Raw genomic sequence first — 25484 nt, 5'->3', positions numbered from 1 at the left:
ATTCTTGTAATTATATGTATAAAAATGCTTTGTGACAACAGATCAAAGTAAAACTTCCATTTCCTTATATCTATTACGAAAATATAGTAACATACATTGAGCAATTGAGAAGCACTCAAATTTAGGGCATAAACTCTCAGCAGCCTAAGCTCTCATCTGTCTGAAATTGGAGTTGTGCAGCAGTATCAGCTTCAAACCTTTAGCTCCGTCTCCCGATCTTGTGGCCTTCTTCATGGGGCTCGGGTAGTATTTCTCCTTAAGGACTGGTGCGAAATTCTCTTGGAGAGCTGTCGGAATACAAGAACCTCGCTGAGAAAGGGTTGACAAGACTGGTGCGAAATTCTCTTGCTGTTTCGCAGATGACACCCTGCAACGGATCATAATCAGTTGGACGCGTTTGCAAGCTCAAACAGACTGTTTAAAGGAACTGTATATAGATAGAGACGCGCTTACCTCGGCCATGGCTTTGATCTTTAAAGTGACATCATCGCTGAGAAGGACAAGTCGCCGGTCCATTGCTTGCTTAAAGAAGAGAGCAGATTCGAGGATGTGGTCTGCAGCGGTTGGAGTGACGATTTCTTGCAGAGTATAGGGAGAGAAGGGGACTGAGCCAACAGAGAATGCACATTTTTCCTCGCTTAACCAGCGGGCAGAGGCAGCAGCAGGCGGAGTTGGTGGGACGAGCCTGCTCTCCTCTGCTGAGCTCTGCACGTGAGTCCAACACGTTGTTGAAGCCATACATTCTTCAATCCATTGCAGCGCAGAAGAAGCCTCTGTCATCCTTGATAGGAAACTAGCACGCCTCACCATGCAGTCGAGCTCCCTCAAAACTGAGATTCAGAAGAGAAATGCATAATTCATCTAAATCGAAGAAAAGTTTCATTTTTACAAAGGAGAATGCTGGATCAAATCATACCGATTCTTGGAATGACCAACGAAGTTCCTCGGAGACCTCTCAACAGCTGCAGCTCTCTCCTCGACTTCTTGTTCAGCAGACAACCAGTGTCTACTACAATAATCCACCTGTTCCCACTCGCCTTGGAGTGATCAACACATGTTCCTTCTCTCTCCGTGCATTCACGAACTGGAGGTGTCGGTGTGGACTTATCATCACCGCTGGAAACCACAGGCAGCGGAAGAAAAGGTTCCCTTTCTGCTGCCTTGAAATCACAATGGCTTTTGGAAGCTGATTTCAGTTCCTGTAGAATAACGCGACGATCTATCTTCAAGGGCTAAGGTTTATGCAAGTTCGAACGCCTAACTTCTCGAGAGATCCCAACATTCTTGATGGACTTAAGCAGATGGTTGTTCGGAGTCATGTTCTCCTTGTCTGAAGTAAAACTTTCATAGTCTGAGACTGATTCACTCTTCAAAGCCTGGTCGAATTTCGATCCCAGGGATCTAACTAGACAGGAATCGGGGGAGGCGTTCTCCTTCTTCGGGGTGAAGTTCTCTTCATCCTTATTCTGACTAGAACCACATTGATCTTTCACCATTGGTTTATTCACACGATCTTCATAGAGAAGTGATCTGACCTGCGTGCTCATATGAATGCTCGTGCAGGCCGCCTTGGTTCTGCTGGTTCTGATTTCACCAAATGTTCATACCTAACCTTTTCTCCGAGTTGATCTCAGAAGCCTCCACGATTTCCGTCAATGGAATGCGGCCTTGCTGACTGCTGTAGAATTCATTCTCATCGTTGCATATCTCAGACGGACTGACAACCTCCACTTCATCTTCTGGCCGTGGAGTCGTTGTTGCCTCGTCACATATCGGCCGAACCTCCATAGTTTCACCTAGATCATTCCCTTCATTATCCTGAAATTCAAAATGCATAATGCATAAAAGATTAAATCTTGACATTTACAAAAAAAACCACATCCCTAAACCCAACCATATTACATGATCTCTCACCTCTTCTGCTTCTTCATCACCAGAAAATGATGCATCCAACGACAACAGCTGACCACCGGAGATTTCATTTTCATCATTGAACATTTATATGATTTATATCATTGAACATTTTCATCATCCAACAGCTGACCAACGGATGAAATGAAAGTGAGGTTGCAAAAGAAGAGGGAAACTGAAGTAGTTGGGTGTATGATTTATTATTCAAAGTTAGGCGATAGGCATTTAACTCTATTTATTATTTACGAAATAATTTATAATATTTTATATGCGTGCTATAATGATTGAGATCGTCTCATAAATCAATTAAAACAGTAATCAACAGTAGCATCAAAGTTATTCAAAATTGACAATATTCGGTTGAACAGATTCAGCTGCACAGCCTACACTAATCCATAATTTTTAAAAAATAATGCGAAAACCTGAACAAGCATATCATCGATCAAGTTATGTGCAGTGAATAGCGATTTCTCAAATACAAATGCAGCAAACAACCAGCACTTCCAAATATCCACTACAGCATTACTCAGGCAGCCACAATTACTCAACAACGCCAGAAAACGAAACAAATTCGAGCTCTCTACTTTACAAAAATTCGAGGCAAATAGCTAACCTGAAACGCGTTCAGTGGCGGTAGCTGAAGAGCTGAGTCCGGCGACGGTGGTGGAAACTGGAAAGCGGGCCGGGGGTGTCGGATTTGGCGGTATCCACCGGCGCCGACTGAAGTACTGTGAATTGAAAGCTCCATTTTTTCAATGGATCGAATATATCTGTCGGTGACCCGACCCGACCCGACCGGATTGGGAAATGGGGTATATGGAATATTTACAAACAAAGGCCCAAAACCTTGATAATAATAGGCCTACTGCAAATTCCTATCATATTTTAACCAGTGTAAATTTTAGTTTTATTTTCTTAGTGCGAAGCACTTTGTCTAATTATGTTCGACTAAAAATGATAGTAGTATGAGTAATTTTTTATGAAAGTGTTGATAGATACGGTCTCCTTTACTCAAGTACTTATAATGATATGTTCATAACAAAAGTACTAGCTATGGTCTAGTATGTAATATTAATATGTTCATAATACTAGCTAATTTTTATTTATAAGTATGGATAACTCTTCTCCTTATCAGGTTTTTAAAGAGGATAAGTTACTAATAACTAATATTGTATGGGCTGGTAGTAGAGCGGGTCCAAATTGAGAATGAGTTTCTTTAATCCTACAAATGGAAGTCCGATGTTTATTCAAACCCACATCGATGATGGATCTCTTGTCTCTAGTCTTGTCTATCTCACGTTTGAAAGTCCTATGTATTCCAGCTCACACATGCGCTGGAGCGTGTTAAAGTGAGTGACCCATTTCTAAAACTCCCTCGGTCCCACTTTAACTCGCACGCGATACCAAGTACCACTAGTTTATAAATTCATTAGAGGCCACAATTCTTCAGTTAGCTCATCACAATCAAGCAATACGGTTGTTCTCGCTGCGGTCATCACACGGCATATAGTGTTTGTTTTTATGTGAACATATAATTGTATTTTGATAAATGCTTTACATTTTGAAATTTGAAAGTTACAAGTTTGGAATTGAATTAAACGCATTTTGTTATTTTGACCCATTTAATATAATTAACACATTTTTTTTCTTTTATTTCTATTTTATATACTCTAATTAGTTGAGCTTTGTAGTTATTATCAAGACTATTATTGTATTACCTAATTAGGGTATATATTATTGTATTACCTAATTAGGGTATATAATTGTTTTTTAGAATTTATTATCACTTTTAACAAATAATTTTTTTGAAAAGGTTTATTACATAAAAATTGATTGTTAGAGTTGAAAAAGTCTAAAGTAGGATATATAATTCTGATTTTTTTTTGTCATTTTCAGAATTATTACTATCAAATATGATGTGTTATAATATACTAATAACTTCTCAACGTATATTTTGGTCAGATAATTAAGTATGTATTTTAATTACTACTACTATATAGATTGATGCATTATGTGTGGTGTAGAGCTATATTGAAGTAGTCTTGAAAGCATATAAATTGTATTCATGCATGCCATTGCGTTGACTTCACTCACCCGAAACAGACTCGACCTTTGTTTGTGGAAAATTCATAATAAAACAAACGATGATATTATAGCTACCATACAACTAAAAGAAGTTGATAGATTGAAAGCTAAATATGAATATCTTATTCACTCACAATAAATTTAGTTTTTAACGTACAAATTACAGCTTAAGTACATGTACACCTATTGCTAGGAGTATAATGATCCTACCAACTAAACTACCATTTGTTGCCATAAGATTAATTAGATTTGGGTAGGATACTTGTCCTTTTTAACTAATCTAATATATATAATTGGACCCATATTTTCTTGATAGGAGTATTATTTTTTTACTAAAGTCCATAAGTCCTAGATAAACATTAAATGTGTTAGCTTCTTGTTATAATCATATGTTTTCTTTCATATTTAACGATTCAATCATAAATTAACGCTAAACCACGAGTTAAATATGGACCAAAAACTAACACAGTTAAAATGTGTAGGTCCAAATAGGTGTCTTGTGATGTACGAGACCAATTTTGGACTTTAAATTGCGACTTACTATTAATTTTTGACAGAACCGCAAAACATGGACAAAAACATATTATTAAGAAGAGTAAAGGTCAATTTTGGTCCTAAACATATGACCAAAATACAAATTATGTCCAAAACATTCACTTTATGAAAATTGGGTCCATAACAAATGAAATCTTTGTCAAAGTGGTTAATTTTTTACGGTTCCGTCAAAAAACTAACGGTCATGCCACTGTGTAATTAGCGTCGAACGATAGTTTTTTGACGGAACTGTCAAAAAAATGACCACTTTGACAAAGATTTCATTTGTTTATGGACCTGTTTTTCAAAAAGTGAATGTTTTGGACCAAATTCGTATTTTGGTCATATGTTTAGGACCAAAATTGACCTTTACTCTATTAAGAACCAAACATTTTTTAGAGCAATACTAGCCAATTATGGACTTTAGTCCATATATAGTCATTTCCATATCCACTACAGTTACACAAAAAATCTATCACATGAAACCATCCATGGAGATTTGCATGTTTTATTTTGGTGTTTTGTTGTTGATGTCAAGCTACTTATCCCTCACCTCTTCCACATCACACTTCAATCTCACCACCGATCAATACGCTCTCACTATTTTGAAAAACTCCTTTGTTTCCGATCCTAATGCCATCTTGCATAAAAATTGGTCAATTCACACTCCCATTTGTGGATGGATTGGTGTGTCTTGTGGCATCAAACACCAAAGGGTTACTGCCCTAAACCTCTCAAGCTTCGAGCTCCAAGGCACCATCCCTCTGCATCTTGGAAACTTAACGTTTCTTCGGGTTTTAGACATCAGCTCCAACAGTTTCACGGGCGTCTTGCCATCTGAGCTGTCTAAGCTGCGACGTTTAGAACTGATAAACGTCGCAGCTAACAACTTCACCGGAGAGATACCACCATGGTTCGGAGCCTTATCCCAGCTCCGACACGTGGATTTGAACAACAACAGCTTCTCCGGCAGAATCCCTTCTTCTTTATTCAATATTTCGAGGCTTCAGAGTCTGAATATGAGCCTCAATCTTCTCGATGGAAGCATCCCAAACAACATATGCAATATTACTTCAAGATTAAGAGAATTCAATGCCTATAAGAACCAACTTGAAGGGGAAATTCCAAGAAATATAGGCAAATGCAAAGAGCTTGAGGTGCTGCAATTGCAAAACAATAGTTTCAACGGCGATATACCGAGTGAAATTGGAAGTTTGAGTATGCTCAAGATTTTGTATCTAGGGGAAAACGAATTCAAAGGTATATCGCAATTAATTCTTTAAATACACTCTTTTGTTTCACATGACTATATGATTTAAATGCAATTTCATGCATAAATCGTTTGATGATTTGATGTTTTCAGGTGGAATACCAGAGCAATTTGGCAACCTCACTTCTCTGAGAGTGCTACACCTTGGGTATAATCACTTGACAGGCATGTTTTCGAATTGAATAAAACACCAAAGAATTTTATTTGATGTTTAATTAAGTTTTACCGAGATTGGCTTTTTTAGTATTCATCAGTACCTTTGATATAATGACTTTTATGTCTCATATAGAAAATCAGCTAAAATTTATTTAAATTAAGTTACTAATTTTGCATATTTATAAACTTTTTTTAAAAACTTCTGTTTTTCGCAGCTCAGTTCCTCTTTCGTATTAATGCGTAGTTGTGTACCTCTCACATTAAGGGTCTTCACAAAATTACATTTTAAAATTTTGAGCAAAAATCGATTTTAAACCTATTACAAATCCAGTATGTTATTCTTGTTGTGAGGGCAAACAATTCCCACATTAGAAAATGAACAAGAGTTACAAGCATGTAAATGGGCTACTGCAACTCTATTAGTATTAGGCCTTTTGGGGAGTACCCCAAGAGCAAAACCGTGAGAACTTTGCCCAAAGCGGACAATATCATACTAATGTGGAGTTCGGGTGTACGCCACCAATCCCCAACACTCGTAAATATATATTTAATAGCCAAAGTCACAATATTTTCAGGCAATTTATTGATTTATTATGATTTTATGAATCGTTTTTAATGTTTTCAGGACTTTATGGATTGGACTTTATTTGTGTTTTCATGATTTTGTAACATTTTAGTTAATCGAAAGTTTTGACTCTCTAACTATTAAGTGAATAAAATTTATATACTCCCTCTGGCCTATTATAAATAAATAATTTATTATTGAATGAAATTTAAGAAAAACAATATTTATTGTGATTATTAATTTTTTTTACACAAGATTTAAGAAAAACAATATTTATTGTGTTTAGTGTAAAAAAATAAAGTAAGAGAGATAAAAGAGTACTCCATTCGTCCAATAATAGATGACATAATTAGAAGATGACACAAAATTTAGGAGATGTTATTTTATGTGTTAAGTGGAAAGAGAAAATATTATATTTATATTAACGTGAGAGAGAACCTTTTCAAATAAAAGAAATGTGACATCTTTTATGAGACAAAGTAAAAAAAAAAACGGGTGACATCTATTATGGAACGCGGGAAGTATTAAATATGAGAAATAAAATAATAGAAAATAAATACGTTATTTTTAAAAAATAAAATAAAAACTAATCATTTATAATTGAATATAAAGAGTATATAATGGACACAATATTTTTTCAATTCTCAGCAAATTACAAGATTGCCCAACTTTTTGGCTAAAGCAAAACGTTTAAACGTTTTAGTGCTTTTACTGTCTATCATCTTATTTTGATCATGCCCTCCGCCAGCATAGAAAAGGGGGTACAATTGAACCCCAAATCAGTTAATATTACTAACATAGTATTGAGATCAATATTAAAAAACTCATTGGTGGTGCATTGGATGTCGTGGTCTCTACTCTAAGTGGATATCTAAGTTCTATTCTTCCTTGTCTCATCCGTCTATGTTCCTATTTTTCTATAGTTTATCGTTCTGTGTCTCTATTTTTGTATAATTATCTGCTGTAGATTTGTTTTTAAGTTATTTTTTTTATGTTCTTTCTTTGTTACTATTTTGTGGTAGTTTATATTTAGTATATAATTTATTTTACCTTATTTATATTTTAATGTACTATTATTTTTGATAGGTTGTATGTTTATTTATTATACAATTTGTACTCCAATTTAAAATGTTTGGATCCGCCACTGTCCGTACTGCGATCAGATTCCAATTATGTGGTAATTTGACGATTTCAGGTGGAATATCAAAGCAAGTTGGGAATCTCACTTCTCTGATAAAGCTAGTCCTTGCAGATAATCACTTCACAGGCATGTGTTAGTTGAATAAATATAATATTGCTTCTCTTCACTATAATCTGACATATTATATCATTTTGAGTTTGTTGTAGTTTAATACTCTCTCCGTCCCAGAAATTTGTCACCTATTTCCGATTTCGTCTAACCCTAAAAATTTATCACCTTTCACTTTTACCATTTTTCGTAGTGGACCCTACATTCCAGTAACTCATTCATACTCACATTTTATTATAAAACTAATATATAAAAGTATGACCCATGTTAAGGTTATTTCCCTCAACGAATATCGACGGCGATGCTCGTCGACCTAAAGTAACGACCGACGCCCTTCGTGAAGGGACGAGCAACGGAAGCGTGCGTGTAAAATATCAATTCAATTAAATCAAATAATCAAGATCTATTTAGTCGATTATTTAGACAAATTCTATTCGCGCAATTATTATATGTATCATACTCATAACTCAAATAAATCATGCTTTAAATTAATTAAAACCTAAAACATGCTTTTCTACGGTTCAACTATTTTACCTTGATGATTCTCCAAAGAATCGAAGATAGGTAACGCCTTCTCCATGTGAAGATCTTCAGTATTAAACCACAGATCTTCTGTCTGTTTCCCGGACTGTAAAATGATATCAGGGTGGACGAATCTCACCAGTGTACTAGGACTTAAATAAAGAAGACGGTAAACCTATCTCACGGAGGAGAGAAAAATCGCCCCTTTTCTATGTAGAGAAGGGTACGAAAATTTTGGAAGGAAACAAGTGTGTTTTCTGTCTCCTTTATTCTCCTATTTATATTAAGTCACATATTGGGCCCAAACAGAGATCTATGGAAGGCTTTGGATATGGCCTCCTCCAATTAGCTGTTATCTAATTAAATTGCACCCCTACTTAATATAAGCTTTTAATTGGAATATTACAAGCAGCCACTACAGAAGTAATATTGCACTCCCCATCCAAATCCGAAATTATAAGTAATCCGGGATTCCGTTGCTTGTTATTTATTTCTCACGCTTAAGATAGAAACAACCATTAATTAATTAATGTTTGCTATGGACTTAATTAATTAATATCTTATTAACTCCAACTAGCTAGGTTCCGAATAATAAAACCTTATTTCAAGCTCCTCTTGGGGATGTTATGAAACGAGACTCACATCGCGCACGATTCAATATAATAGCAATTCTAGCACCGCTAGATATTAATCACCACTACCCAATATATCAGGCTTATTGGGTTGCGAAAAACCCGCACCATTTGGTAAGTCAAAGTAGTGCATAATCAATTCCGTATTCTCAATGCTAACGTACATTGATTAAGAAATAATAATTATCAAGACCTCGTCTTTCAGTAGATAGCATAAAGACACGTCTCGCTGGTAGATCCAATTCAGTGCTATACCACACCAACGTCTACTTATTTCAATAAGGCTTAGAAATAATCGGACTGAAATTGCAACTTTTCACGATAGGTAGTCTAAGCCTATCTAGGTTGTGAAATACTTCTTTTTCTTTATTCAGAACTGACCGTGTTACCTTAAAGTGGGCGTCGCCCACAACCGGTCTACTAAAACAAAGACTTAGACTTTGTTAAGTTACTTATACATTTAATCATGTAATAAACATCCAATAAATGTAAAATATAACAACATTATGATAAAAATAATCTGTTATTCATTGGAAAATAAAATAAGAGTTTTAACAGTATTCAATCACTCGAAAGGTGATTTATAGTATACAAACTCTAACACTTCGTTGGGTCGTCGGTGATAGAAGGCGGTTGTGCGCGGGAGATCCTCCCGTCGGGCAGCGACAATCCTAGGTTTGTGGTATTTGCTTGTCTCGCAAGTTTAGGGCAAAAATATGTAATTCTTATTCAATGAATTCCTTTCTCACAAAATCCCTATTTATATATCTAAGGATCCTAGGGTTGGTTCGACCTCCTAATCATCTAGGGAAAGAACCAACAATGAAAACCCGAAACATAGTTTATAATTGCGCTCGACTCTAATTGGCAATAAAATAAATAATAAAAGTAATTAATAAATATAACTACTTTGGAACGTAGTCACCGAATCTATTCGGTTGACGTGTGTTCCGCTTTGGTTTAGTCTTCGCAATAGACGCCGGAGCTTGCGCCGACATGACTTGCGCCTCTGTTGATGTGCTCGCCGCTTCGCTGGCTGCTTCCTCGTCAAGCTCCTCCTCTACCGGCGTGGTTTGGATGACTTCCTGTCGTTGAGGCGTATCAACTCCCTCCCCGATAGAAACCTCCTTGTCCTCAAGGAGCACATTTGGAAATTTATGACGGACTACTTCTAGAGGTTCCTAAGTTGGCGACTCTGACCCATCTAACCACCGAACTAACATATGCTCCTTCGGTTTGCCGTTATGCCATAACACACGCGTGTCCAACACTCGCACCGGGTAAACTAGTCTGTCGCCGACGAACTCTGTCGGAAAACTCACCACTGGTTCCTCGTCCTCCACAGCTACAAACAGTCGCAGCAAACTAATGTGAAACACATTATGAATCCAGCATCCCTCCGGAAGATAACCGGGCCGATGCAGTAAATGACCTCAAAAGGACCATAAAAACGACGTGACAGCTTCGCAGAGAGGGGGTGTACCACCGAATATTGCCTGTAAGGCTGCAACTTCAACCGCACCATGTCGCCCACCTTAAATTCCACATGGCGACGATGCTTGTTAGCACTCTCACGCATTCTTTGCTGCGCTCTCTCCAGATTGCGGCGCAACTGTACCAGTAACTCGCCGTGTTGATGAATTAACTCAGTGGCTGACGTTGGAGTAGTGGCTGATGGTGGCGCAAAAATCAATGGTGGCGGTTCCCTACCATACAACGCCTTAAACGAGGACATTTTCAACCCTTCGCGATAAAGCAATTTAGGGCCAGTTCCGCCAATGGAATGAAATTCGCCCACTTACATGGCTGATCTGCCGTAAATGCTCTCAAATATTGTTCGAGAACCCTATTTCTCACCTCCGTCTGCCCGTCCGATTGTGGATGATACGTTGTCGATAAATTTAATTTTGTTCCACTTAGGCGCATAATGTCCTCCCAAACTTTATTCAAAAATATCGGATCTCGACCGGAAACCAGTTTCTTAGGAAATCCATGGTGACGAACCACCACATTAATAAACAAGTGCGTTACCCTCAATGCGTCGAAGCTTGCCCTCAAATGGGCAAAATGTGCGTACTTCGACAACCTATCCACCACGACCATAATAGTAGTGTAACCTCGCAACGGGGGTAAAACTGTGATAAAGTCCATCGATACTTCCTCCCTTACCTGCGACGGAACCGGTAGCGGTTGCAGTAGCCCGGCGGGCTTCTGAGTTGAGTACTTGGTCGTTTGGCAGGTGACGCAAGCCTCGACAAACTGTTTCACCTCCTTCCGCATATTGGGCCAATAAAAACTTGCTGCCACCAGCCTGAAAGTGCGGAGGAAACCCGGATGTCCGGCTGCCGGAGAGCAGTGATACTCTTGCATTATTGGGCTGCGAGCCAAGCATCTTGAGCCCACAAAAATTCTCCGCTTGTGATAAACTAACCCGTCCATAAAGGACAAGTGTGGTGAATCCTTGCCTTCCCGAATGGATCCTGTGATCTCCCGCATTTCTGGCAAGGACTTTGTCTTGTTTCGCAACACTTCTAGCAGCTATGGTACCGGATGCGCAGCTGCCGTTAGTAGAGCGCAATCGTTCAACCCGGCGTTCGCATCCTCGGCTGCCAACAATTCCTCACCGAACCGTGTACCGAACCGGGCGTCTTCACGTCGCGAGAGCGCGTCTGCTGCACGGTTCGTACTCCCCTTCTTGTACTCGATCTTGAACTTATAGCCCATGAGCTTTCAAACATAGAGTAGTTGATATGGGGTCTGCACGACCTGCAGGAGCAACTCTTTCAAACTCTTCTGGTCGCTCCTAATAACGAATTCGCGGCCCAACAAATATTGGCGCCATATTTGAATGGCCTCCACAATAATACTCCCTTCGTCCCGGCTAAGATGACACATTGCTTAGCCGGCACGGGATTTAGGAGTTATTAGTTAAAGTGTTTAATTGAAGAGAGAGAATGTGGGTGGAAGTATTAAAGTAGAGAGATAAAGAAAGATGAATATTTTAATAGGAGTGAGAAAAAGTGGTTGAGTGTATTTATTGGAGAGAGAAGGTTACCAAAAAAGGAAATGTGTCATCTTAGTTGGGACAGACTAAAATGGAAAACGTGTCATCTTAAGCGGGACGGAGGGAGTATATAACTCTTTGTGGTATTTAGACGCGACACGGCGTCGAGGACCCAACCTTCTGCTAAAATAGGCGATAGGATGGTTGTCTTGAATGAGAACCGCCCCAATCCCCACATCAGATGCATCAGTTTCGACGTAAAAAGTCTTCTCGAAATCTGGTAAACGCAGAATTGGTGCCGTGGACATGGTCGTTTTTAGATTTTCGAACCCCTCATCGGCCGCTGCTGACCACTCAAAAGCATCTTTCTTGAGCAAATCCGTGAGTGGTGCGGCAATCAGCGCATACCGCGAAACAAAACGCCGGTAATAACCTGTCAACCACAAGAATCCACGCAGTTGCTTTACGTTTTCCGGCTTCGGCCAAGTTGTCATAGCAACTAACTTTGTCGGATCAAGTGTCCCAAATACTCAACCGTCGACTTGCAGAACGAACTCTTAGATAATTTCACAAAAAACTTGTTGTCGCGAAGGATAGTTAATACTGCTGCTAAATGTTGGCTGTGGAGTTCCTCATCTGGATTGTATACGAGAATGTCGTCAAAGAACACGATTACACACTTTCGCAGCATCGGTTGAAAAATCGCGTTCATGGCTTCCTGAAAAGTAGATGGTGCATTCGTCAATCCAAATGGCATCACCAGAAACTCGAAGTGGCCCTCATGGGTTCGAAATGCCGTTTTAAAAATGTCTTCATCATGCATTCGGATTTGGTGGTATCCCGCGCGTAGATCCAGTTTCATGAAGACCCTTGCCATGCCCAATTCGTTAAAAAGTTCATCCTGTTAGAGTTTGTAAACTAGAAATCACCTTTCGAGTGATTGAATACTGTTAAAAATCCTATTTTATTTTTCAAATGAATAAACAGACTATTTTTGTCATAATGTTGTTATGTTTTACATTTAATAGATGTTTATTGCATATTTAAATGTATAAGTAACTTAACAAAGTCTAAGTCTTTATTTTAGTAGACCGGTTGTGGGCGTCGTCCACTTTAAGGTAACACGGCCAGTTCTAAACAAAGAAAAAGAATAATTTCACAACCTAGATAGGCTTAGACTACCTATCGTGAAAGGTTGCAATGTCAGTCCGATTATTTCTAAGCCTTACTGAAATAAGATGACGTTGGTGTGGTATAGCACTGAATGGATCTAACAGCGAGACAGTCTTTATGCTATCTACTGAAAGACGAGGTCTCGTAAATTATTTCTCAATCAATGTACGTTAGCATTGAGCATACGGTATTGATTATGCACCACTTTGACTTACCAAATGGTGCGGGTTTTTCGCAACCCAATAAGCCTGGTATATTGGGTAGTGGTGATTAATATCTAGTGGTGCTAGGATTGCTATTATGTTGAATCGTGCGCGAGGTGAGTCTCGTTTGATAACATCCTCAAGAGAAGCTTGAAATAAGGTTTTATTATTCGGAACCTAGCTAGTTGGAGTTTAATTACTCTATGAATAATAAATAAGATTTTCTTGCTGAGTCCTCTCTTGGAATAAATAAGATATTAATTAATTAAGTCCATAGCAGACAATAATTAATTAATGGATGTTTCTATCTTAAGCGCGGGAAATAAATATAAAGTATTGGAAACCCGAAGTACTTGTAATTTCGGATTTGGATGGGGAGTGCAGTATTACTTCTATAGTGGCTGCTCGTAATATTCTAATTTTTAGCTTATATTAAATTGGGTTTAATTTAATTAGTAAAAAGCTAATTGGATGAGCCCATATCCAAAGCCTTCCATAGATCCCGACCCAATATGTGACTTATTATAAATAGGAGAATAAAGGAGACAGAAAATACACTTAATTGTATTCTCAAATTTTCGGTCCCCCCTAGTCCTAGGAGTGGTCGAATTCTTCTCCTCCGTGGGAAAGGATTTCTGTCTTCTCTATTTAAGTCCTAGTGCGCTGGTGAGATCAGCCCACCCTGATATCAGTTCACAGTCCGGGAACCAGATTCAGAAGATCCGTGGTCTTGTACTAAAGTTCTTCACGTGGAGAAGGCGCTAGCTATCTTCGATTCTTTGGAGAATCATCAAGGTATAATGGCTAAACCTTAGAAAAACATGTTTTAGGTTTCAATTAATTTAAAGCATGTTATTATTTGAGTTATGAGCATGATACATGTGATAATTACGCGGATAGAATTTGTCTAAATAATCCGCTAAATAGATCTGAATTATTATGTAATTGATTTATGTGAGCGCTTCCGCTGTCAGTCCCTTCACATCCGCAGTTGCATGGGAAATGGTCCGGCATTGTCTAATTATTCAAAGCTCGGTAATCGATGCAGAACCTGAAGGTGCCATCTTTCTTGCGAATCAGCAACACTGGTGATGAGAATGGATTGTTACTTCGTTGGATGATACCCTGTTCCAACATTTCGCTAACTTGCCTCTCTATCTCGTTATTTTGGAAGTATGGGTAGCGATACAGACGAACGTTAATGGGGCGTGTTCCTAGAAACAGTGGACACGTTGATCAAATGGGCGACTAGGAGGCATTCCGGCCGGAATGCTGAAAACCGTCCGGAAATCCCCCAAAACGGCAGCTACGCCCGCGGGTAGACCCTCTGGAAATTCGTCGTTGCTGCCTTGTGATGGTGTTGCTACCGCCGGTTCCAATAACACAATCTCATAACACTCTTGCGTAGGGATTAGCGAGGATAAGGACTGTAGGGATACCCGACGCGTCGGTGGATGAATGCCTTTCAGAAGAATCGGCTTGTCCTCATGTTTGAACTCTACCTGCAAAATCAGCTGTGACCTTACCCAAAGATTCTAACCAGTCCATCCCCAAAATAATGTCGTGGCCATGCACCGGCAGAATATGAAGGTCAATCTTAAAAATAGTGCCATGTACTTCGAGTGATGTCTGCTTCGATGTGTGAGTACACAATAGCGCCTCGCCGTTTCCTACGTACACCCGAAACGAAGTGATGGGTGAGACCGGAAGGTGAAGTCGTTCCGCGATTGCCGGGTGCATGAAGTCCCTATCACTTCCTGTATCAATCAATATACACACTTCACAATCTTGTATTAGCCCCACAACCTTTAATGGTCTCGAACGATGGCCCGCATCCATCGCGTTGATATGTTATATATCCGCATACACAGTTTCGTACAACCTCTGTTCCACCAATCAACCAACGTCCTAATACTTTTCATCGTCCTCATCTGCGTAGCATAATAAACGCTGCTTGCATACATGGCCAACGATCCATTTTTTCGGGCAATGCCAAGGCGTGAACGTTCCACTTTCTCTGCCGGTGAGACTCAGATTCTTGGCAAATGCGGTTGTTCTGGGGCTCAGTTCGCCGATCCTGTGGTACTGCACCCGGGGTAACTGTATGCGAGTTTGGCTGTGCTGCTGAGAATCCAGACTATCCTCGAGTATCGCGTTGCTGCCATGTGCGATGATTATTATTTGTCGTTTGCTGTGACGATCTATCGGGCTGTGTTGCCGCGAACTCCAAGGTCAGCGCCATCGCTTCAGCGAGGGAGGACGGCCGATGCAGCCTCAAACACTCCTGCAAATCCGGTTTGAGGCCGGCGACAAACAGGGTGAACAGCTCGGACTCCAGTATCCCCTGAATCAGAGGCGGACATATGCAGTGCCATGGGGGTCCCATGGAACCCCCAACATTTATATGTTTTACTATATATATTTTAGGTTCATGCGTTAGTGCAAGTGGCTGAGAATCCAGCCTTCAACTTTTGAGGTTTAGGGTCGAATCTTGTTAGGGCCACAGTTTCTTCACTATGTTTCCCATTAGATTTTTTTTATTTTGTCAACTCTACCTTTTTCTTCAAATAGACAAGCTAATAGTTTTAAATTATACACACTACGCAATAATTATTTTATTTTATTAACACTTACCATTTTTCAACTACTTTTAACGATTATATGTATAAGTAGTTATTGTCATCACCCTTTTAATATTCTGCAACTGTTAATACTCACTTTGTTCAATAGTAGTGGATGCATTTTTTTCCAGCATGGAGATTAAAAAAGATTGTATTGAATAATTTAAATAAACGAATAATACAACACGAAATGAAAAAGGTTGAGAGATGAAGAGAGAATAAAGTAAGAGAAAGTACAGTTAAGTGAGAAAAAATATGTGACTTTTACTAAAAAGAGAAATGACTTCACTACTTTGGAACGTACCAAAATGACAAAATAACTATACTACTATGGAACTGAGGGAATAGTAATTTGGACCCCCAGAGTCGAAATCCTGCGTCCGCCACTGCCCTGAATTCAATTTTGTTTAAGTATTTCTCGAATGTGTCGTGATAGTCCGCTACTAATCTTGTTTGTGTAAGTTTTGCCAGTAGACCAAAATAATTTTGAAAACTCTGTGGGTCAAAGTGATGCCATACATCCTCCAGAAACTCCTGCCATGTGGCGAAATCATTGTCTGCACAATAATTGAAAACCCATTCCGAGGCAGGTGGGTTAAATAGATAGCATGACTGCGTAATGTAAACGATGGGCCTGAGGCATCATAACGTGATCGAAGTAGTACTTAACTCTGGAGATCCAATTCGCGGAATCGGAGCCATCGAACCTTGGCAGTGCCATCTTCACCTTATAGGGTTTATCTTACCCCGATGCATGTGGGTTGAAACGCGAAGGAGGGTCCCAACACGACGCCTGACGGTTGATTGGCTAATCGTAACCTCCAAATTGATGACGATTATTATGAGCCTCCGGTGGATCTCAACACGACGACATCCGCTCCCTTTGCTCGCGGTGACCCCAGTCGTCTGAATGATGATCGCGCGGCCCATAACTAGGGTTCCTGTTTCGTAAACCCTTCTCCAAAACTCTCATCCGACGGGCTTCCTCACCATCCGAATCTTCCGCGTCATCAATCCCTTATCATATATCTTGGAAGCGTGTAGCGGTTGGGTCAATATTATCGAACTTGCGATCCGTCTCCTCCCTCCAAGATTCAAACTTATCCAATCTATCCAATACACGATCTAACTTTCCCCCAATAGAGTCATCTGTTATCTGATCATCCGTAGGTCGGCCAATCACCACCCCATTGTCCTGATTAGCACGGTTGAAACCCCCTTGATCGCGACGCCCCTTGGGGTAGTTGCGACCTGACGATCCATTCAAAAAAGTATCCGGCCGGGGCGCCCAGGCCGATTTTTCCGTTATTGTAGTAACGCTTCATGAGTACACAGGTGAAAGCACCAGATGTTAAGGTTATTTCCCTCAACGAAGATCAACGGCGATGCTCGTCGACCTAAAGTAACGACTGGCGCCCTTCGTTGGGTCGACGGTGATAGAAGGCGGCTGTGCGCGGGAGATCTTCCCGTCGGGCAGCGGCAATTCTAGGTTTATGGTATTTGCTTGTCTTGCAAGTTTAGGGCAAAAATATGTACTCCCTCCGTCCCATTAAATATGCAACATTTGCTTTTCGGCACGAGATTTTATGTAGCGTTGTTTTGTAAGTTAATGAAGAGAGAGTAAAGTAAGAGAGAAGAAAAAAGTAGAGAGAGTATTGTTTCCATTTTTAGAAACATTTTATTTTTAATGGGACAGACCAAAAAGGAAAACGTTTCATTTCTAGCGGGACAGAGGCAGTAATTCTTATTCAATGAAACAAAAGCCCTATTTATATATCTAAGGACCACCCTAGGGTTTGTTCGATCTCCTAATCATCTCGGGAAAGAACCAACAAAGAAAACTCGAAACGGAGCTTATAATTACGTTCGACTCTAATTGGAAATAAAATAAATAAAACTAATATCCAAAATGAATTACTCAAAATAAATAATAAAACTAATTAATAAATATAACTACTTTGGAACGTAGTCACCGAATCTATTCGTTTGACGTACGTTCCGCTTTGGTTTAGTCTTCGCAATGGACGTCGGAGCTTGCGCCGACGTGACCTGCGCCCCCGTCGATGTGCTCGTTGCTTCGCTGGCTGCTTCCTCGTCAAGCTCCTCCTCTACCGGCGTGGTTTGGATGACTTCCTGTCGTTGAGGCGGATCAACCCACATGCCACCAACTTTTTCAACCCACTTTCTATTACATTTCTTAAAACATGTGTCGAGTCAAATGGTGACGAATTATTAGGGACAGAGGGAGTACTATTTTTAATAAGTGGACATCATACTCTACTAATTCATTATAATTAAAATAAAATGAAAAGTAAAAGAGAGAATAATATAGAAGAGAGTCTATTCTACATTATTCTCTCTCTTATTTTGTTTTTCTCCCCATATAACTACTCCATTTATTAACATTTTCACAAAACACGTGCAAAAAAAAGAGTGTCATTTACACCAAGACGGATGGACTATTATACAATTAATATATACTGGTATGACATATCGACTAACTTTTTCAATCATTTTTTCTATAAAATTAAACAATAATGATCTTATTCTAACCATTCTCATTCCCATTAAATTTTATGTTTTCAATTCTGTGTTATATGTCAGGTAAATTACCAGAAGGACTATTTAATTTCGCTTGGCTGAGTTTGCTTGCTGTTCCAATGAATTCCCTATCTGATGCTATTCCACCACTCATCTTCAACATATCAACCTTGCAAACATTAGACCTTTCATACAATCAGTTTTCAGGTACCCTTCCTTCAAACATGGGACTATCACTTCCCAATCTCCAAGTCCTTGCTTTACAAAGCAACAAACTCACCGGCCCCATTCCTGCCTCTATCAACAATGCTACTCAGCTTCATATCTTAAACTTGCAAGTGAATTCATTCAGTGGCTCCATTCCCAGTTTTCCTAGTTTAAGGCTCTTAACCATGTTTGTACTCAGCAAAAATAACTTGAGTGCAACCCCGGAAATGAAATTTCTCTCATCATTAACTAATTCCCAGCACCTAAAGGTTATTGAAATAACAGGAAATCCACTACTGGGTTGTGTTCTACCAAATTCCATAGGAAATCTATCCAAGTCCCTTGAGGCTTTCTTGGCGCACAACACAAGTATGAAAGGTGCCATTCCTTCTCAAATAGGAAACTTGACCAATTTGATAGCTTTACTTCTAAGTGAGAATCAGTTGAGTGGACCAATTCCGACAACAATAGGAAATTTGCAGAAACTTGGGAGATTATCCCTTTTTCTGAATCAGTTGCAAGGATCTATCCCGCTCGATCTTTGTCAGATGAGTGAGTTAGCAGAGGTGTACATTGGCGACAATGAGCTCGAAGGTCCAATACCAGAATGTTTGGGAGGAATGCAATCGCTGAGAGTTATTCGCTTTGACTCAAACAAGTTGAATTCCACCATACCTTCCAATTTCTGGAATCTCAGAGACCTCATCTTTCTAAACTTGTCCACAAACTATTTGAGCGGTCAGATCTCACCCCAAATTGGAAAATTGGAGGTAATCAACAATGTAGATTTCTCGTTTAATCAATTTTCCGGTGATATTCCCAGCTCAATCGACCGTTGCCAATCATTAGAATATCTAAATTTGTCGAATAATAACATCGGTGGTTCCATGCCTCAATCACTGGGAAATATGAAAGGCTTGACAACACTGGAATTATCTAATAACAGTCTTACTGGATTAATACCCAAATCATTACAAGATCTCAAATTCTTGGAGTATTTCAATGTGTCATACAACAGATTGGAAGGGGAAATTCCAAATGGGAGCTGTTTTTCCAGATTTACTGCTCAATCATTTGTGCACAACTCAGCTCTTTGTGGTCCAACAAGATTTGAAGTGCCGCCTTGTCCAGAAGTTGATGGAGGATCAAAATCAAAGGGTGTTGCTCGATTAATGAAGTACATTATGCCTCCTCTCGTTTCAGCTATGGCTGCAGTTATCATTGTAGTTATTCTCATAAGACGATGCAAGCCTGTGAAAGTGAAAATTCCAGTTTCGACTTCGTTGGGTAATCCTTGGAGAAAAATCCCATACATTGAACTATCGAGAGCAACAAATTCCTTTAGTGAGACAAATCTACTTGGGAGAGGAAGCTTTGGCTCAGTGTTTAGAGGGGTATTTGATGATGGACTGGATTTTGCGGTGAAAGTGTTCAATATAGAGTTGGAAGGAGGTAACAAGAGCTTTGAAACTGAAAGTAGAATACTAAGCACCATTCGGCACAGGAACTTAGTTCGAGTTATTGGTTGTTGCACCAACATGGATTTCAAGGCTTTGGTTCTTCAGTTCATGCCGAATGAGAGTTTGGAGAAATGGTTATACTCGGATAACTATTGTGGAGATATTGTACAATTGTTGAACATCTCAATCGATGTTGCTTTAGCTCTGGAGTACCTTCATCACGGGAACACGTTCCCCATTGTGCATTGTGATATAAAGCCGGGCAATGTGTTGCTCGATGAAGATATGACTGCTCGTGTTGCTGATTTTGGTATTGCAAAGCTCTTTGATGAGGGGGATGCAATGATCCACACTAAAACACTTGCTACAATCGGCTACGCAGCACCAGGTGATGTTTTTATAAGATCATATAAGAATATAATTTTCTTTACTATGTATGTTTGTATATATGTATTTTCACATGAATTGTTTTTTTATAATCGTAAACTTGTGATTAGAGTATGGGTCGGAAGGAAAAGTTTCCATGAGTGCTGATGTGTACAGTTTTGGGATAATGCTGTTGGAGATGTTTACAAGAAAGAAGCCAACAGATGATATGTTTGGTGGGGAAATGAGCTTGAAGGAGTGGGTGACTGAATCATTACAAGCCAATGACATCTATCAAGTATTAGCCCCTGCTTTGCTTCCGGAACAAGATCGAAATTTCGATATGAAGATGAATTGGATGACATCGGTGTTTGAATTAGCAATGAAATGTTTGGCCATTTCACCCTACGAAAGAATCAACATGATTGAAGTAACAGCCACACTAAAGAAGATCAAAGCAAAAGTTGCAACGAGGGTGACCATAAGGTTTCATCACCATGCTTTGTGATGAGATGAGGATTTTGTTACAAATGGTTGATGGTAGCCGTTTCCATTTTTAGATGTTCTTTGTAAGTGAGTCGAGCGTGTGATAAGCTCCTTCATGGGTTTTTATTTGTTTGCATATTCTTGTAATTATATGTATTATAAATGCTTTGTGACAACAGATCAAGTAAAACTTCCATTTGATTATATCTATTGCCAAAATATAGTAAGTAGTAACATACATTGAGCAATTGGGAAGCACTCAAATTTGGGGCACAAATTCTCAACAGCCTAAGCTCTCATCTGTCTGAAATTGGAGTTGTGCAGCAGTATCAGCTTCAAACCTTTAGCACCGTCTCCCGATCTTGTGGCCTTCTTCGTGGGGCTGGGGTAGTATTTCTCCTTAAGGACTGTATCATCCACACAAGTCCAAGTAGGCCCTCTTGGAGAGCTGTCGGAATACAAGAACCTCGCTGAGAAAGGGTTGACAAGACTCGTGCGAAACTCTCTTGCTGTCTCGCAGATGACACCCTGCAACGGATCATAATCAATTAGACGCATTTGCAAGCTCAAACAGACTGTTTAAAGGAACTGTATATAGATAGAGACGCGCTTACCTCGGCCATAGCTTTGATCTTTAAAGTGACATCATCACTGAGAAGGACAAGTTTCCCGTCCATGGCTTGCTTGAAGAAGAGAGCAGATTCGAGGATGTGGTCTGCAGCGGTTGGAGTGACAATTTCTTGCAGAGTATAGGGAGATAAGGGGACTGAGCCGACAGGGAATGTGCCTTTCTCCTCGCTTAACCAGCGCGCAGAGGCAGCAGCAGGCGGAGTTGGTGGGACGAGCCTGCTCTCCTCTGCTGAGCTCTGCACGTGAATCCAACACGTTGTAGAAGCCATACATTTTTCGATCCATTGCAGCGCAGAAGAAGACTCCGTCATTCTTGACAGGAAACTAGCGCACCTCACCATGCAGTCGAGCTCCCTCAAACCTGAGATTCAGAAGAGAAATGCATAATTCAACTGAATCGAAGAAAAGTTTCATTTTTACAAAGGAGAATGTTGGATCAAATCATACCGATTCTTGGAATGACCAACGGAGTCCCTCGGAGACCTCTCAACAGCTGCAGCTCTCTCCTCGACTTCTTGTTCAGAAGACAACCAGTGTCTACTAAAATAATCCACCTTTTCCCACTCGTCTTGGAGTAATCGACACATCTTCCTTCTCTCTTCGTGCATTCACGAACTGGAGGTGTCGGTGTGGACTTATCATTACCGCTGGAAACCACAGGCAGCGGAAGAAAAGGTTCCCTTTCTGCTGCCTTGTAAACACAATGGCTTTTGGAAGCTGATTTAAGTTCCTGTAGAATGCCACAACTATCTATCTTCAAGGGTGAAGGTTTATGCAAGTTCGGACGCCTAACTTCTTGAGAGCTCCCGGCATTCTTGATGGACTTAAGCAGATGGCTGTTCGGAGTCATGTTCTCCTTGTCTGAAGTGAAACTTTCATTGTCTGAGACTGATTCGCTCTGCAAAGCCTGGTCGAACTTCTCTCCCAAGGACCTAACTAGACAGGAATCGGGGGAGGCGTTCTCCTTCTTCGGGGTGAAGTTCTCTTCATCCTTATCCTGACTAGAACCACATTGATCTTTCACCATTGGTTTATTCACACGATCTGCATCGAGAAGTGATATGACCTGCACGCTCATATGAATGCTCGTGCAGGCCGCCTTGCTTCTGCTGGTTCTGATCTTGACGCCTTCGGATTTACCCCTCCTCGACCAAATGTTCATACCTAACCTTTTCTCCAAGTTGATCTCAGAAGCCTCCACGATTTCCGTCAATGGAATGCGGCCTTGCTGACTGCTGTAGAATTCATTTTCATCGTTGCATATCTCAGACGGACTGACAATCTCCACTTCATCTTCTGGACATGGAGGCGTTGTTGCCTCGTCAGATAACGGCCGATCCTCCATAGTTTCACCTAGATCATTCCCTTCATTATCCTGAAATTCAAAACGCAGAATGTATTAAAAATCAAATCTTGACATTTACAAAAAACCACATCCCTAAATCCAACCACATTACATGATCCCTCACCTCTTCTGCTTCATCATCACCAGAAAATGATGCACCCAACGAAAACAGCTGACTACCGGAGATTTCATTCTCATCATTGAACGTTTTAGATGCTTCATTTTCATCATTGAACATCTCAGACTTCATTTTCAGCGTTGAACATTTCAGGTGAGTGAGTGTTGTCTACCTCTGCAGCCGTTTCTTGCACGGACAAACCTAGATCCTCCTCAGAGAATTGCCACCTTATAGCTTCTATTTCGTCACTCAGATCCCAGCCACGAGACAGATGATTCTCATCCTGAAAATCAGATACCAAATCAGTCAGATATCCCAAATCACAATAAGAACATCCATGTTGAGATACAACTATTTAAAGTAGACTTTTAAGCTGCCTGATCTGCTCCTTGTGTGTCTTCATCGACAATGTCCAACGCATCCAGCTGAGGTACAAACGGGTCGTTTACCTCATAAGCAAAGCTGATCGGAACCCAGTCAAGTCTGTACAATCTACTTGACTCCCCGAGCTTCAGCGTGTCGCCTGGAACTAGCTCCATTGTGACCCCCGGCTCGATTCTTTTCCCAGAAATGCAAGTCCCATGGACTGATTCAAGAAAGGCAACAATTCAATAACGAATACAGAATAATAAACACAACAATCATATCAATTCACAAACTGTAGTGTTAGATTGTTTCTATAGAGATTAGGAAACCTACACGCGCACACAATTGGAATCTCTACAATTATCAAGAAGAATTTAGGGCTTTCATTTCAAGAGTTTACCAACAAAAACCCAAAACTAATCAAGATTAAGAACACACACACACACACGACAAGATTATGGCCTCAATTATAGTTTAGACACACACAAATAACCTTCTGCAATTGAAATTTTCGATCAAATCAAAACCCCTAATTTTCCCCCCAAAAACAGAGCATTGTGATCAAAATGTTTCAATTCAACTAAAGAGTTTCTAAACAAGTGAGCAAAAACTCAATACCACCAAATTACACAAACAGATTTAATCAGTTTCAAACACCAAAACACGCAGTGGAGGTTTACTCGATGATAAATCGGTGACGAAAAGAGATCGAGAATCAGGCTTCGAGTGAATGCGGAGATGGAATCTGCTGATACTCGGGTGCTCTAGCTTGATATTGCAATCGGGGTGCCTCCCCACCAGCAATACCTCTTCAATTTCCGATTTCTGACCGGAAATTTCCCCCGAAGAAGATGAAGAAATCGGAGGAGGATTATCCAAAACGAAGATATTCTTCAGTATGCAGTCGTTCTTTATGACTGTGAAAACCGGGATTTGCCTCTCCTTTGGCTTCAGTTGTTCTTGATTCTCCGCCATTGTAGAGAGTAGGAAGCTGAGTGAAAAATGGGGTTTTTATATAGTTGGGAATTTGAAATGAATCGTTTGAAAATGGTTACCGTAGGAAATTATGATTTCTTTGACTACAATTTTAGCTCTAATTTTGTGCTATTTATAATTTCATTATATTTCTTAAATTGAAAAAAACAAAAGTAAACTGTCATTTACTAAGATTTATTTATTTTAATATTTCGTGGTCTTCAATTTTCTTATATTTATGATAGTCCAAGTTCGTAAATTTCGTTCCAAAAACAGCTTATATATACTTGGACATTGTTACTTTGTAAGTAACAAGTTTGAATTTGTATGGGAGTAGTAATATTTATCTTTTTTCAATTATTTTAAAAAGACTAAAGTTCAAAATCAATCTCTTATATTTGCTCAAAAAATCTTTTTTGTGTCACGATTGAGAATAAAAAACCAAAGATTTGCGAGAATTGTGTGGCATATGTGTTTTCCAAATGGAAAGTTGAGGATATGGGCAAAGGCAGACATTTTATGCTGGGTTCAAAATTGATCTCCTATATTTGTGATAGGTTTATGAGGGTTTAGGGTGGTTTAGGGTCAAAGTATTGAAACATGATCAAATAATTATTTGATATCATAACAATAATCATTTTAGTCATAAGAACAATAATCATTTTATATTCGTAACAATAATCATTTTAGTCATAAGAACATTACTATTTCACAAACTATCTCGGACTATAAAAAAGAAACTAAACTAAATTATAAATATTGGTATTTATAGACCACGAATATAGGTATATGTCATATTCCCACAAACTTTAACATTAGTCTAAAATATCCCACATTTCGATATCACGTGTTTCTTAGATGGCAGACTATTCTTCGTCTCCTAGGAAAGAGTTCAATTTCAATTTAGATACTTTAAAAAAAAAATCTATTACTGATATTTATACACATTACCCACAACATATCTTATACTCAATATATTATTAACTCTACATATACATAAGACGGTGTTTACTTTTATTTGGCAAGTGTATTAAGAGTATTTTATACTCTTTGATGTTGTTCAGT

General features: G+C 39.4%; 6 protein-coding genes across 8 annotated transcripts; 2 read left to right on the top strand and 4 right to left on the bottom strand.

The window, feature by feature from the left end:
* Positions 1-44: 44 nt before the first annotated feature.
* LOC125206714 (FHA domain-containing protein PS1-like) lies at positions 45-2659 on the bottom strand. The gene is made up of 8 exons (XM_048105953.1): positions 2525-2659; positions 2334-2411; positions 1903-1962; positions 1608-1818; positions 1281-1513; positions 917-1232; positions 454-830; positions 45-367 (listed from the first exon to the last, which is right to left on the bottom strand). Exons 1-8 carry the CDS (start codon positions 2657-2659, stop codon positions 257-259), a joined length of 1521 nt encoding a protein of 506 aa, XP_047961910.1. The 3' UTR covers positions 45-256.
* A 2356-nt stretch (positions 2660-5015) lies between these two features.
* Positions 5016-7840, top strand: LOC125204862 (LRR receptor-like serine/threonine-protein kinase GSO1). 2 transcript variants are annotated; one of them, XM_048103617.1, is made up of 3 exons: positions 5016-5790; positions 5894-5965; positions 7717-7840. In XM_048103617.1, the coding sequence occupies exons 1-3, from the start codon at positions 5022-5024 to the stop codon at positions 7797-7799; spliced, it is 924 nt and encodes a 307-aa protein (XP_047959574.1). In that variant the 5' UTR covers positions 5016-5021; the 3' UTR covers positions 7800-7840. The 2 variants fall into 2 exon arrangements, with proteins under 2 accessions (XP_047959574.1, XP_047959575.1); XM_048103618.1 differs by having other exon boundaries at positions 5894-5948; positions 7717-7833.
* A 2429-nt stretch (positions 7841-10269) lies between these two features.
* LOC125206713 lies at positions 10270-12805 on the bottom strand. The gene is made up of 4 exons (XM_048105951.1): positions 12433-12805; positions 12106-12361; positions 11094-11482; positions 10270-10667 (listed from the first exon to the last, which is right to left on the bottom strand). The coding sequence occupies exons 1-4, from the start codon at positions 12803-12805 to the stop codon at positions 10270-10272; spliced, it is 1416 nt and encodes a 471-aa protein (XP_047961908.1).
* A 5752-nt stretch (positions 12806-18557) lies between these two features.
* Positions 18558-21186, top strand: LOC125204859 (receptor kinase-like protein Xa21). 2 transcript variants are annotated; one of them, XM_048103611.1, is made up of 2 exons: positions 18558-20521; positions 20631-21186. In XM_048103611.1, exons 1-2 carry the CDS (start codon positions 18586-18588, stop codon positions 21005-21007), a joined length of 2313 nt encoding a protein of 770 aa, XP_047959568.1. In that variant the 5' UTR covers positions 18558-18585; the 3' UTR covers positions 21008-21186. The 2 variants fall into 2 exon arrangements, with proteins under 2 accessions (XP_047959568.1, XP_047959570.1); XM_048103613.1 differs by having other exon boundaries at positions 20677-20698.
* On the bottom strand, positions 21168-23659 carry LOC125204860 (FHA domain-containing protein PS1-like). Its single transcript, XM_048103614.1, has 5 exons — positions 23528-23659; positions 23085-23361; positions 22063-22990; positions 21600-21976; positions 21168-21513 (listed from the first exon to the last, which is right to left on the bottom strand). The coding sequence occupies exons 2-5, from the start codon at positions 23208-23210 to the stop codon at positions 21274-21276; spliced, it is 1671 nt and encodes a 556-aa protein (XP_047959571.1). The 5' UTR covers positions 23211-23361; positions 23528-23659; the 3' UTR covers positions 21168-21273.
* Positions 23447-24419, bottom strand: LOC125206712 (FHA domain-containing protein PS1-like). The gene is made up of 2 exons (XM_048105950.1): positions 24125-24419; positions 23447-23664 (listed from the first exon to the last, which is right to left on the bottom strand). The coding sequence occupies exons 1-2, from the start codon at positions 24417-24419 to the stop codon at positions 23447-23449; spliced, it is 513 nt and encodes a 170-aa protein (XP_047961907.1).
* Between the last annotated feature and the right edge of the window lie 1065 nt (positions 24420-25484).

This window comes from Salvia hispanica, chromosome 2 (assembly GCF_023119035.1).
Source record: "Salvia hispanica cultivar TCC Black 2014 chromosome 2, UniMelb_Shisp_WGS_1.0, whole genome shotgun sequence".
In the NCBI taxonomy this organism is placed as follows: Eukaryota; Viridiplantae; Streptophyta; class Magnoliopsida; order Lamiales; family Lamiaceae; genus Salvia; species Salvia hispanica.
Note: the sequence above shows the minus strand (reverse complement) of the source record. Positions and strands in the feature narration are given on the sequence as shown.

Bases quoted from the DNA above. Each gene is read 5' to 3' on its own strand.
- LOC125206714 (XM_048105953.1), bottom strand. From the start codon at position 2,659: ATGGAGCTTTCAATTCACAGTACTTCAGTCGGCGCCGGTGGATACCGC. The intron at 1,514-1,607 runs GTATGAACATTT...TTCTCTATGAAG, and splicing joins CAACTCGGAGAAAAGGTTAG to ATCGTGTGAATAAACCAATG. The intron at 831-916 runs GTATGATTTGAT...TCTGAATCTCAG, and splicing joins GTTGGTCATTCCAAGAATCG to TTTTGAGGGAGCTCGACTGC.
- LOC125204862 (XM_048103617.1), top strand. From the start codon at position 5,022: ATGGAGATTTGCATGTTTTATTTTGGTGTTTTGTTGTTGATGTCAAGC. The intron at 5,791-5,893 runs GTATATCGCAAT...TGATGTTTTCAG, and splicing joins AGGGGAAAACGAATTCAAAG to GTGGAATACCAGAGCAATTT. The intron at 5,966-7,716 runs GCATGTTTTCGA...TGACGATTTCAG, and splicing joins TGGGTATAATCACTTGACAG to GTGGAATATCAAAGCAAGTT.
- LOC125206713 (XM_048105951.1), bottom strand. From the start codon at position 12,805: ATGGCAAGGGTCTTCATGAAACTGGATCTACGCGCGGGATACCACCAA. The intron at 11,483-12,105 runs GTTGGGTCCTCG...TACTAACGGCAG, and splicing joins ATCGCCTATTTTAGCAGAAG to CTGCGCATCCGGTACCATAG. The intron at 10,668-11,093 runs GTAAGGGAGGAA...TTTATCGCGAAG, and splicing joins CGCTACCGGTTCCGTCGCAG to GGTTGAAAATGTCCTCGTTT.
- LOC125204859 (XM_048103611.1), top strand. From the start codon at position 18,586: ATGAATTCCCTATCTGATGCTATTCCACCACTCATCTTCAACATATCA. The intron at 20,522-20,630 runs GTGATGTTTTTA...ACTTGTGATTAG, and splicing joins AATCGGCTACGCAGCACCAG to AGTATGGGTCGGAAGGAAAA.
- LOC125204860 (XM_048103614.1), bottom strand. From the start codon at position 23,210: ATGAAGTCTGAGATGTTCAATGATGAAAATGAAGCATCTAAAACGTTC. The intron at 21,977-22,062 runs GTATGATTTGAT...TCTGAATCTCAG, and splicing joins GTTGGTCATTCCAAGAATCG to GTTTGAGGGAGCTCGACTGC. The intron at 21,514-21,599 runs GTAAGCGCGTCT...GATCCGTTGCAG, and splicing joins AGATCAAAGCTATGGCCGAG to GGTGTCATCTGCGAGACAGC.
- LOC125206712 (XM_048105950.1), bottom strand. From the start codon at position 24,419: ATGGCGGAGAATCAAGAACAACTGAAGCCAAAGGAGAGGCAAATCCCG. The intron at 23,665-24,124 runs GTAAACCTCCAC...TTCTTGAATCAG, and splicing joins CGTCACCGATTTATCATCGA to TCCATGGGACTTGCATTTCT.